At 40.8% G+C, this 12,738-nt stretch overlaps 2 protein-coding genes across 2 annotated transcripts in view; one reads left to right on the forward strand and one right to left on the reverse strand.

The window, feature by feature from the left end:
• LOC134436102 (keratinocyte-associated protein 3-like) overlaps positions 1 to 12,738 on the reverse strand; it is a 123,250-nt gene that overhangs the window by 63,355 nt on the left and 47,157 nt on the right. The gene's annotated exons all lie outside the window — the stretch shown is intronic.
• The window catches only part of hpca (hippocalcin), a 51,549-nt gene that overhangs the window by 29,390 nt on the left and 9,421 nt on the right, over positions 1 to 12,738 (forward strand). The window contains exon 3 of the mRNA XM_063185139.1: positions 10,402 to 10,683. Coding sequence (XP_063041209.1) covers positions 10,402 to 10,683 — 282 coding nt within the window. The remainder of the gene's footprint in view (positions 1 to 10,401; positions 10,684 to 12,738) is intronic.

The following is a 12,738-nucleotide window of genomic DNA, read 5'->3' on the forward strand; positions in this document are numbered from 1 at the left end:
AAGAATGGTTACTCGCCATGGTTACTCCTCAAACAAAATCATGCACTCGTGGGGGAATATGGTAGAAATCATAGCCTAGATGTTAAAAGAACTGCAATTTTAACCCGATCCCGTTTGAAATTAAATGTAGCATTCATGAAAATACAGTATATAGAATCTTGAATGTTAAGCTGCAATATTGATCAATAAATATGGTTCGTTTGAGCTGAGTTCCAGTAAGCTGTGCTTCCCCCAGCTTCCACTAGGAGTCGCCCCTGCATTACATTACATTGCATTTGCCAGAGGCTTTATAACCTTGTATGACTTACAATCGAGGACATAATCATAGCTAACACAGGAAATATACAGAACAACAAGTGCAGATACAATGTAAGGTTAGTTTTTTTTTTAGTTAAGTACAGTACACACACACCATGTCAAGAGTCTGGTCTGGGACTCGGACAGCTTAACCATTAGTGTACTACACAGTCATTGAAAAGTTAACTACCATAGTAATACACTACTTGACTTAACACTGGGTCTTTAGTAATGAACTATGACTTGGTCACTGCCATCCTGGTAAAAGCAAATTTATAACGCCATGTTTTAACCCTCTGAGCTCAATTGAAGCACCGCCCGGTGCGTAAAAACGTGACTCACGCCACTGACACAATTTGTAAACAACAGCACCATAACTAAAAGTCCAACCCGTGTTTTTTGAAAACTAGACATCTCAACCATTATTTTGATACCTTATATGTGTGGGTATCTGCTGTACAATTAACAGTGACATTGTTTTAAAAAACGTTTTTAATATATATTTTTTTACCTTGACCAGAATGCTGTTGAAATGACGCGACGTTGAAATCGCAGCAAAAAACTGCTCAGCCATGATCGTTATTCTCTGTCAAACTGAAAACACTTGATAGCACACCCTCATGTATTCAAAGCCCGATATGTAAAAATTCACACAAAAACGCTCTGAGTTCTAAATCCTTATTTTCTATTTTCAAGACAATTGTTCCTTTTTACCATGTTTTTTTTTTTTTTTTCAAATGAAATTGTGTTCAATGTATTCCAGTTCTAGAGGCAAAATGACCCTCTTAGCAAAAGAAGAGAACGAACAGTCAGATTTGTTTATGTTTAGGGGGGCATACGGTGCACATGCACCCACCTATGTACTTTCAATGGAAGCACCCTATTGAGTACATTGTTCCTCACTCTGGTAGATAAGTCTGAAAGTATAAGTAGTATAAGACAAAGCATAGCTTAGTGCAATCATTCCCAAACTGCAGAATACAGAGGCCCACTTTACAACAGTTACACATGCTCCAAGAATTCCTACTTTTTGCACTATGACATGTCACCCATAATGTTGTGTGCATTGCAACATTTTGAGGAAAACTGTGCTATTACCCTGCTAATTGAACCTTCACACTTCAGCTTTCTGGTGCAATGTGCAATGAATTAAGATTGGCCAACAGGCTTGTCCATTTGACCCATGAAACTTCCCACACTAAAATGACAGGTGTTTCCGTTATTTTGTCTAACCCCTGTAGGTTGATACCATTGTCAACAGATCTGTTATCTAGTTATTCGAGATAAGTTTAGTTTAGGTTATTAGCTTATGTAGACCCATGTAGCCTTACCTCCTGTGGCACGCTGTAATAATCATTGAAAAGTTAACTACCATAGTACTATTATATTTACTAGTATAATTATAGCTGATCCGCACCACCCCAGCTACACACACTTCACCCTTCTACCATCTGCCCGGAGATACAGGTGCTTACGTGCTCACACCATCTGACTCAGGGACAGCTTCTTCCCTCAGTGTATCAGACTGTTGAATTCAAAAACATCAACATAGGAAGGAATCCACTCATCACATCTCCCCCTTAAAAAAAAAAAAAATGCAGCTTTCAACTTTTTAAATATATATTTTTTCCTACTTTTTTGCCTTTTTAACATTCTTTTTTAACCTTTTTTTGGGACTCCCAGAGCAGGGAAATAAAATATCTTGTGTCTTGTATCTTGTACTACACTACTATGACTTAACACTGGGTCTTAACTGTACTACGACTTGGTCAATGCCATTCTGGTAACAGCAAATGTATAACGGTGTGTCTTAATTGGTTAACAGGGACCATGTACAAGACAGTTCCAGTACCAGAGTTCATACTTTCTTGTGCATAGACATACTTTAAATACTTTAGACAAAAATAGTCCATTAAAGGAAGATACCTCAGGCTAGGACATTTCCTGGATCCATGTGATGTCAGGTGAACGCCCCTTTAGGAGACCTTCGGTTAGGAGACCTTTGGACTCTTAAGGTTGAGAATAAATGGAGTTCCCATGGCACTGTAGATGGCAGTAGCGCACAGCTTGTGCAAGCCACCACCAAACATCACAAAAACAGAAGAAGGAGGAGGAGGAGGAGGGGACAACGCATAGAGGTAGAGCATTAGACTAGAGGTGACACGGCAATTTGCGACAGCACTGGGAAATGGCACATGGTGCCTCCCATCTTGCGTAGGTAGTATGGGGCACCTAAGTCACGCCCTTCTACTTCCGATCCGTGGGGCTAGAGCTCTCAAAATTTTGAATGAGAGTTAATGGAGCGAGTCAAGCTAAATCCTCATCCCGTTTGGCATGTGCTCCAGATTTCACATATGATGACAGTGAATTTGAAAGGTTTGAATTTGCGTCGTAAGACCACTCATTTTCGACACGCAAGAAACGTTATTTTAGCTTTTGTGCAAAACTGTGTTAGAGACTACACGTGCGCCTCGCATATCTGACGTGAACTGAGGCCCAGCCAACCCTACTGCTGCACCGTGGGTTAAGTGGCTGCACGTCGGACATGCGACGTCTGTTGTGTAGTCCAAATAATTACATATTTTTGCACACACACAACTCAAAAATCGCTTGCCAAGTGAAGTCAACAAGCACACCATTGGTTGTTATTAATTCTGATTCTGACAGCATATGTGTGATCGACGGAGAAATGCGAGGTGGGTCGGAAAATAGCTTTGATCAGTCCATTACAGCCCAGTCAAAAGTATTTGCGTTCCCAGCCCCACAAGCCGCCCGGAAGGGGTGGAGACTTAGGTGCCCCATTGGCACCTTCAGTCAATGCAAGTCAATGGAGAACACGCCCACCCCTGTCAAAAAATGGACTAAAACTGAATATGAAGTGTTAGGTTTAAGCTACCAACATTTATCTCTAATAACCTGTACAGAAGAGTCACAGAGAACTTGAGTTAAATTCAATACTTGCAAGGAGGGTGACCAGGAGACTGCTTTCAGTTACAATGTCCAAGATCACTCTGAAAACAGCCTCCTTCTCCTTACGTTTTATTGAAGGAAAGCCCTAGTTACAATTTCGGTTTCAATTGGTCTAAGGGGAGGGGTAATTAGCTAAACCAGTTGAAACCAGTTTACACAGTAGCATATTTCTTAGCAGAATACCAGTTTACACAGTAGCATATTTCTTAGCAGAATATCTTGTTATTTAGCTGAAACAGACTGAATGTGACCTTGTCCTTTTCTCCTCGCCTAATGAGAGTGTTTGCTACAGTTGAAGAACATTCCTGCTCTCTCTCTCTCTCTTTCTCTGGCCTGCAGGCACAGAGCGAAAACAATGACACATTCAGAATATACGCACATACATATGCCCTGACTTAAAGCCTGGGGACAAGAGTTAGACAAAGTGAATAACTTATGTACATTACTCCAATATGAAGTAACACTTAAAGGGACACTGTTTGAGATTTTTAGTTGTTCATTTCCAGAATTCATGCTGCCCATTCACTAATGTTACCTTTTTCATGGATACTTACCACCAGCATCAAATTCTGAGTATTCATTATGACTAGAAAAAAAACACTTTTCATACATGAAAAAGGGGATCTTCTCCATGGTCCGCCATTTTGAATTTCCAAAACTAGCCATTTTTAGCTGAAAAAATGACTGTACTTGGACCATACTAGAAAATGTGTTTATTACATAGAAAACTTTCATGTAAAGATCAAATTTGGCAATAGGCAGCCCAGTTTCAATGAGCAGCATAGTTGCAGTACCTTTTTTGACCATTTCCTGCACAGTGTCCCTTTAAATCAAAGGCCAGATTTGAAATGTCAGGCTAAATATATATTTAAATCATATGAATTGATAAAATACATTTAAAAATCAAATTATACCAATTATTTAGATATTTAGCAACACACTTCAACTATTGTCCTTGTATAAAGTGTTGATGGACATTTTCACATTATTAAGCCATTTTTTTGACAGAGGTGAGCCTCCCTCTCCATTCATTTCTATTTCTCAGGTTTGCCTCCAAAAAAATGTCTGCCACGGATTGCCTTGAAAAGGGGGGTGGGGTCACCTCTAGTCTAATGTCCTTCCTCTATTGGACAACGCCCCCTTAGGAGACCCAAGAAATTAAAGTTGCAACTGCCCTCTACTGTGTAGTTATGATAAATAAATAATAGGAAAAGGGGAAAAAATAATATAAATTCAAAAATATATTTAAAAAAAGAAAAAAATGTCCTTAGAATTTAAAAAAGTGGATGGCTTGAGGGAATAAACTCTTGCACAGTCTGTCTGACCTGCATTTTATAGAACGTATTGAACTTGTCCCTCCATTTTTTCATCATTGTGTTTGACAGAATCTATATTAAGCTGTTTTCTTCTTTTTTCTTCTTCTTTTTTAAACAGTATTGAATCACTCTGGGCCTTTTCGAGAACCATTTTCTCAGTCACATGGCAGATTTACAGTATGAATGGATTAGTCAGTGTCTGGGGCCTAAGCTCTTTGGGTCATTGAAGCTGCTGTGTGGAGAGAGTCAATGTGCACGTGACCTACTGGATTATGTCATGCAATGTTTGCTTTGGGACGTCACGAGGGTCATTTGTTTCTTGACTATCTGAGTTTGGGAATTATACATCTTGAAGAATAGAATAGAATAGAATAGAATAGAAAGCCTTTATTGTCATTATACAAAGTATAACTTACTGATTTGAGCTTCCCTACAAGGTGCACAGTCCTTTACAGATGAACACAGTCCAGCAAGTGTAAGTTAATCAGTAATATCAAGTAATAAGAAGCAGATAATAATGACAATAACTAGATTGCATTTCCTCACAGAAAATGCTTGAGTATGCTTGCCCGTCTTGCATTCGTTGCCCTTCCTGCATGCCTTGCCCTTCCTGCATGCCTTGCCCTTCATGCATGCGTTGCCCTTCATGCAGGCACAACATACAGTCAAAGAGGTTGGATATATAATAAGAGGAATCGACACACGCCCACTCAATGCAAAAGCGTGTGCTCAAAATTTGGTCTCCTAAGGGGGCGTTGTCCCTCCTTCATCTTCTCTTTTCGTGGTGTTTGCACAAGACGTGCGCTACCGCCATCTACAGCGCTAAGGGGACTCCATATATTCTCTACCTCAAGACTCAGAAGGTCTCCTATTCGAAGGTCTCCTAAAGGGGCGTTCGGAAAAGAACCCGCCTGCTTTATCTCACTCTCATATACGATTCTCTGATACAGTTAACCATCTAGATATGAGCTAACTTCCTGTTTGGCATCTACTATACAGGGTGTCCGCGGAGTCTAAAAAAGTCTAAAAAAGTCTAAAATTACACATTATCCATTTTAGGCCTAAAAAAGTCTAAAATATAGGGATTTTTTGCTCTTGAGTCTAAAATTGAGTTTGAGTAATTTAAGACCTACGTTTCAATGCAAAATATCGACAAAGGATTAATGTTTATTTGTTCTGTTTTGCTTTGTTTTTACGTCCTTTTCCACGCCACTTTTTCTGGTATTGTGGCAGTTATGGTCTGTGTAGTTCTACATGAAATGTTGCTGTTTGTAACGTACAATAATAAAACTACAGATGTTATACGGAAATGTACTGTAGCTCCTCCTCCCCTTTCACCGCACAGTCTGACTAGAAAGCCCACGTTAGTGGTGTTATATCTAGACATTGTTTATATCTAGACGTTGTAAAAGCGATATTGGCCTTGCGTTGGCCATACATTAGATAACTAGGCTTCTTGACTGTCTTAAACACCTGGAAGAAGTTAACTAATGAGGGAAGTCAGTCACCACCTCATTGAAAAAGAACGGATTTCTATTTGGAAGGATGTCGATTAAAAACAGAAGACAAATGTGACAGTGCAAGCCAAGGGAATATGTCAGCACCAGTGTGAATCGTTGCAGGTAAGAAGTGATTTTTAGTCCTTGCAGTGGTGATGGAATAGTCAGGTGTTGGCTGTGGCTTAGCAGTCTAGCGTAGTTGTTAGCCTCAACGTTGGCGAAGCTTGATTGTGTCTGTGCGAGCGAAAGAGAGTAGCGNCAGTGTGTGTGTGGCTAATCTGAAATTATGAGTGATTTAACAGTCGAATTCCCATGGAAGTGCCTTTGTTGTAGTCCTATTCTGTTTGATGCCTTGGTATTTTGTGCTGGTTCTGTGGCAGCAATTTGCAAACTGGTGGGCATTTGAGCTGTTACGGTCATGTCCACGCACAAACGTTTCGTGTGTGCTGTCACATGCACTTCTCATTAGCTCAAAGTCAGTCCGTCAATGTTTGAAAGACCTCAGGAGTCAAAGCACATGAAACATATTGTGCAATTCATTTAACAAAATGGATAAGATATGCTATGTTGATGGATGATTTAATTGTTATAACCCCGTTTTGCGTTTTCTTTGCCTGCTGCTTATGAATTGATCACCATTTAGCTTCACGTTATGCTGCTTGAAAATATGTTAAGCCTAAACTACGTCTACATCAAAAGAGCCCTAGATTTTGAATACCGTAGCCAGCTGCGCATTACCGACTCTCGCGCCGTGGCAGAATCTTTCTCGCGTCGCGCTCTTGAGCTGTCATGCAAGTTACACTCTCGCTTGCGTGAGACCTCTGGTACAACCCCCCTAAAACGAATAAAGCATGAATCTTTGGATTGAGTGGCATGGGCTGAGTTGGTCAAAATTTCGAACTATTTTGTTATTAGTATTAACTGCCACAAGACGTTCTCTTGGACACCTCCAATAGATGAAACAAATAAACGTCATTTTATGGCAGTAGTGGTGTTAGCTCATGTTCTGTTCTTCTATCTTGGTTAGGTCCTCTTGATATAGGCTTGCACACATGGCAATCACATTTTGATTTAAAAACCTCAGTCAGTGCAATGTAAAGACAGGCTGTTCACAAATGCTGGCTTTGATAACTTGAAATTGTGAAAGCGAGCATTGCACCTTCTCACTGGTCATTTATGATCAGATCTCTTTATGCTTATAATATGCACTAGTGTGTGTGTGTGTGTGTAGTGTAGTGTGTGCAGGGCCACTGACAGCTTTTACCGGGCCCGGGGCTAAATCATCTGAAAGGGCCCCCCTCTCAATAAATACAATACAATTGGGTCCCAATTCTGAGGGGCCTCTTTCTCTGGGGCCGGGTCAACTGTCCCCTCCCCTGTCGGCTTCTGTGTGTGTGCGTGTGTGCTTTTGTGTGTGTGTGTGTGTGTGTGTGTGTGTGTGTGTGTGTGTGTGTGTGTGTGTGTGTGTGTGTGTGTGTGTGTGTGTGCGCGCGCGCGTATCAATTGACCACAATCTGGCTTTATTTCATTTTTTATTACTCCGCGAAGGTCTAAAATTTTGCCCATGATGGTCTAAAAAAGGTCTAAAAAAGTCTAAAATTTCACTTGTTAAAAGCTGCAGACACCCTGACTATATTGACCAAAACACATTTTCACTAGCTGTAGCGCCCCCCAATTTGCACCAAAATCGGTAGGTACCCTCTGGTAGCGCGTTCAAGCCGACTGACAACTGTGCTGGTTCCCACACCTAATCGTGAACCGGCCGCCGTGTTCATGCCACAGATATTGGCGTTCGCGAACCGGAAAGTTGGTTCGCGATGCAAACCGCAAAATACTAGGTTTTTCTCTGCAAACCGTGACGACAGCGTGGCGGTCAGCAGGTTCATCCAGGTAACAAAGTCACGTGCAGAAAAAGTTCAGAGCCCGGTATGAACACGGACGGTTCGCAGACAAGCACTTTGGTGCCGAACGTAACTGGTGCGGGCACCGACACCGGCTCCATTCTGGTCGGCCTGAAAGACCTATCTGTGTACTAGAGATCATGTGTAAGAAATGTTGTTAAGATCCATCAAGGGGTTGCTGAGATATGAGCTAACTTCCTGTTTGGACAGTGTGTGTGTCTTTATTGTCAATTTTGATTGACTGCTGTGTACTGATGCTTTCAGCTATTGCTCTGTAAATGAATTCCGTGCGGAATAATCCAATGGTGGTCTGATAAAAAAAAATGTGGGCGGAGCATCATTTTTATTGTTTTTTTGAAAATGTCAAAATGTCGGGAAAGCTATAATGGTAAATATGACATCATAGGGTGCGTTGGATTTGTCTTGACCCAAGGATTCCAGCGATGCCAAGCATTTGATGATACGGGTCAATATGGGCAAAAACTCATTTTTGCTTATTGCAGCGCCCCCTAGCGGCAGATTTGCACGAAAATAGTAGTGTGTTCTCTGGGGATAGTGTTGATCATGGGTATAAAATTGGGTTCTAATACAAGTTGCCAAGATATGAGCTCACTTCCTGTTGGGCGTCTTCGCCGGCAACTTTGATTGGCTCCTGTTTGAAGACGGTGTAAGCAATCGTTCCAGGTCCTTTAGGGTAGATGTATCAGTCCGAAGATGCCCTCGTAAAATTTTCGTGACAATAGGACAAAAAATTGTGGGTGGTGCACCATTTTTATTGAGTTCTACATAATTCAAAATGGCGAGTTATAGAGTGTGTTGGATTCGTCTTGGCCTAAGGATTGCGTTGGATTCGTCTTGGCCAAGGATTCCAGGGATACCAAGTTTATGGAAATCGGACCTACGGTTCAAAAGTTACAGTATGAAATGCACTTCCAACTTTGACCAGTTGGTGGCGGAATAGCGTTAAGGGTACCTCTAAACAGAGAACGCCCACCAAACTACGGGCCGAGCCGAACATTTTGGCATGTGAACGGGCGCTCTATCTCAAACGGGGCGGAAGATGGGATGCATTGTAGAATAAAAATTAAAATAAGAAGAATCAGAAGAATACTGTAAGAATAAACGGTCGGATAGCCACTGACAAGCATGCTAATAATACATAATTATAATAAGAAGAAATAATATAATACATTTTTGAATGACTTGGGAAATGGGACATTTGTTTTGCCAATCGAGTCATGCAATGTAACAAAGATACAATTATCTGAATGTAGACATGCACATGTTTGACGCGAGGTCTGTCACAGTCTGTGTTCCTTCCCACAGAATTCAGTGCAATGAACTCGCTGAATCATGACCTGTATTTGCATCACCAGAACCTCAATACCAATGCTTAGTCAATGATGGGCTGAATAGGCTGAAAAGGTAGCTGCTGCAGTCTACTAGCTACTACGCTAATTAGGAAACGGGTTGGGTGTATTAGGGTTTTATATCATCTCTGCGCTGTCTTTTGTGTTAATGCAATAACTCAAATATTTCAAAGTTTGTCTGAAATACAAACCACCCATACATATGGGGAAAACAGGTTAGATCTTTGAGTATTTTCGATTATGTAGTTGACCACTAAGGGAAGTGATGAAGTGACAAATAGTGCAATTACTTAATGCTCTGGCCACAGTGGTTCCAAATTTAACTTTTCAGTGGGATATTCACATTTCATGTAATTTCTCATCAACTTTTTTTGATTAACATGAAACCAAATGTAAAGGTTTGATAAGGTTTGATGTGATTAAGTGGCAATTGCTTTTTGTGTTCCCACCCGGGTAGCTTAATCTTACGAAAGAAAAAAGTGGCACATTGTCACGCCCTTCTACTTTCGGTCCATTGGGCCTTAACTCTCAATTTTTTTTAAAGGTAGTGAATGGAGCGAGTCAAGAAGTACTGGATTTCACATATCATTTGTGTCGGAAGACTACTCATTTTCCGCAGGCAATAAATGTTATTTAAATTTTTGTGTGGGACAAGGTAATAGAGTACAACATGCACCTCTGAAGGCGAATAGTGCTTTTATGCTCGCTTATGCGTTGTTTCAGCTGGCATAATGGATAGGCGATGTGGCAATCTTTATGAATGGAGTGACATGACCTGCGCAACAGGACCTAATTGGTCCAAGCTTGTCAACCAAACTTTTCAAAAGTTTGCATTTGAATTTTGTTTCTAACTTAAATTACCGGTAATCATTTACATTAAAAATATCCATATAATTACACCAAATATACCATTATTTTCTCTCTTTTTTACCCAGGGTTTCTTGAAGGACTGTGTGTATTTCTTTAAAATTGACAGACACGAATGTTAATTATTTATATTAAAAAAGTATTAAAAGAAGTATACCATTATGTTCTCCCTTTTACCCAGGGTTTCTTGAAGGACTGTCCCAGTGGAACGCTCAACGTCGAAGAGTTCAAGAAGATCTATGCAAATTTCTTCCCATATGGAGACGCCTCCAAGTTTGCAGAGCATGTCTTCCGCACCTTCGACACAAACGCAGACGGGACGATAGATTTCCGGGAATTCATCATCGCGCTGAGTGTGACATCACGTGGAAAACTGGACCAGAAGCTCAAGTGGGCGTTCAGCATGTACGACCTGGACGGCAATGGCTACATCAGTCGCGACGAGATGCTGGAGATTGTACAGGTGAGACCAGGACCGTATTAAAGGATAACTTCTGCCAATTTCGACATGCAGTTGTAATGCTCACACTACCCTGGACTTGTGAGTACCTGAGATTTTTTTTTTTCTTCAGCCTTTTCCGAGATCCTGGTCATTGTAATAGGGACAGGCGTTTGTTTACTTTTTTTTTTTTTTTTTAAACATCTTGATTTATTCCCAATAACATCCAAAGGGTTATGCAACATCAGCAGACAACTAGCAAACAGCGATACCTTTTGGGGTAATATTTGGAGTAGGCCTATGTTAAGAACGTTTTAATGTAAACAAAGTCTGGCCCCATTAGATTAGCTCAGATCTGAGAAAGGGCTGAGTCGAAAAATGCAGCATCATCGGGTACTGACAAGTTAAGGGTAGCGTGAGCAATACAACAGCATATTGAAATTGGTAGAAGTTATCATTTAAGCCAATGTGGGCACTACACCTCACTGGTGCCCCCCTCAATAACAATATTTGTTAAGTTTGTGTCTTGTGGTACTAGTAAAAAATGGCTGGTGCCCCTGGGCACTGTGCTGCAGGCCCTTATGGATAATCCGGCCCTGGTGAGGGCTGAATGAATAAAAACAGGACAGAGATTGACTGCAAATGCAATACATGCAAGTTCCAGTTCTTTCACACTCACTTGTCAGACAGTAGTAGAGTTTATCCCGCACACACACATGCACACCAGAGCATGTGCGCGCACACACACACACCCACACCCACACACACATCAGTGGGTGGTGAATAGTATAACAGTGATTTATCAGATGTGCCTCAGCGAAGTGGCCCAGAGCAGCCAAAAAACAAAGTGATGAAGTGTCCAAAAAGTGTCAAGGAGTGTCAGAAGTCACTCACTGTGGAATAGTCCAAGAGAGAAAGCCAGGGTCAAGTATCCATTGGAGATGGTGGATCACAAGTTGCACACTGTGGGGCCTCGCTATTATTATTATTATATTAGCTTGGTTAGACTCCAAAAGTGAGAAAACACATATGCAGAGCTCTGTTGCAAAACGAGATATCCACCATTTTTGACTTTTGCATTTTAATATCGTAAATGAGAAGTCTTATCATCTATGTGTGAATTCTTGCAATTCAAATATTTTGAGAACATACTTTTTAAACCCTTGCAATGCAATTCAATGGAATGCCCAATACAAACATGGCAATTTCCCAAAATGTTCCTAAATGCATACATCTCATTTTGGAAAGAAGCTCTTCATATATAAAAAAAAATCTCTCACCGTCGCTGTCACAGTGAGTAGACTGCAAACTGCACTAATATATCTTCACAATCTGCATTTGGCATGCCATGCCATGTCTTCACAATCTGCACTTGGAACACTGGCATGACGTAAAACAACTTGAAAGACAATTAAGCAGAGGCATTGCCGGTGGTGGCAGTTTTGGCTATTGACAGCATACCATAATGTCCATATCCAAAACCAAAATCAAAGTTCAAAGTTCTTTATTAGCCATTTGTGCATGGACAAGTAGCCCAGGCACATAGGAACTCTTGTGCAGGCCCTCTGAGTCAATACTTAAATAGTTATATAGAAAAAGGAAAAAGACAAAAGACATTTAAAAAGTTATATAAAAAATCAAAGGAATAAAAAAATAAAAAATGTTCCGTCATGTTTTTCTTTGCCATTAGTCTGACTGTAGTTGGGTAGAAGCTTTTTAAAAAGTTTTTTTGTAGAGATACTGTCCATTCCGCTGTGTCTGAGGTTGTACGTGCAGTGCTTGTGTCTGAGCAGAGAGTTAGCTGGATGGAGTGGGTCTTTTATGATTCTCTCTGCTCTCTTCTGGCTGCGCTGTACGTATATGGAATTCATAGATGGAAGTGTGGTGCCTATAATCCTCTCCGCAGTCTTGATTACTCTTTGCAGAGACTTGTAGTGATGTTACCATACCAAACAGTGATGCCTGTGGTGAGGATGCTCTCTACTAGTCCTCTGTAGGCCTGGGTGAGAGGGCGGTGATTCAGTCCAGCCTTCTTAAGCATCCTAACAAAGAACAGCCTTTGCTGGGCTTTTTTCACAA

Source organism: Engraulis encrasicolus, chromosome 20 (assembly GCF_034702125.1).
Source record: "Engraulis encrasicolus isolate BLACKSEA-1 chromosome 20, IST_EnEncr_1.0, whole genome shotgun sequence".
Classification (NCBI taxonomy): domain Eukaryota; kingdom Metazoa; phylum Chordata; class Actinopteri; order Clupeiformes; family Engraulidae; genus Engraulis; species Engraulis encrasicolus.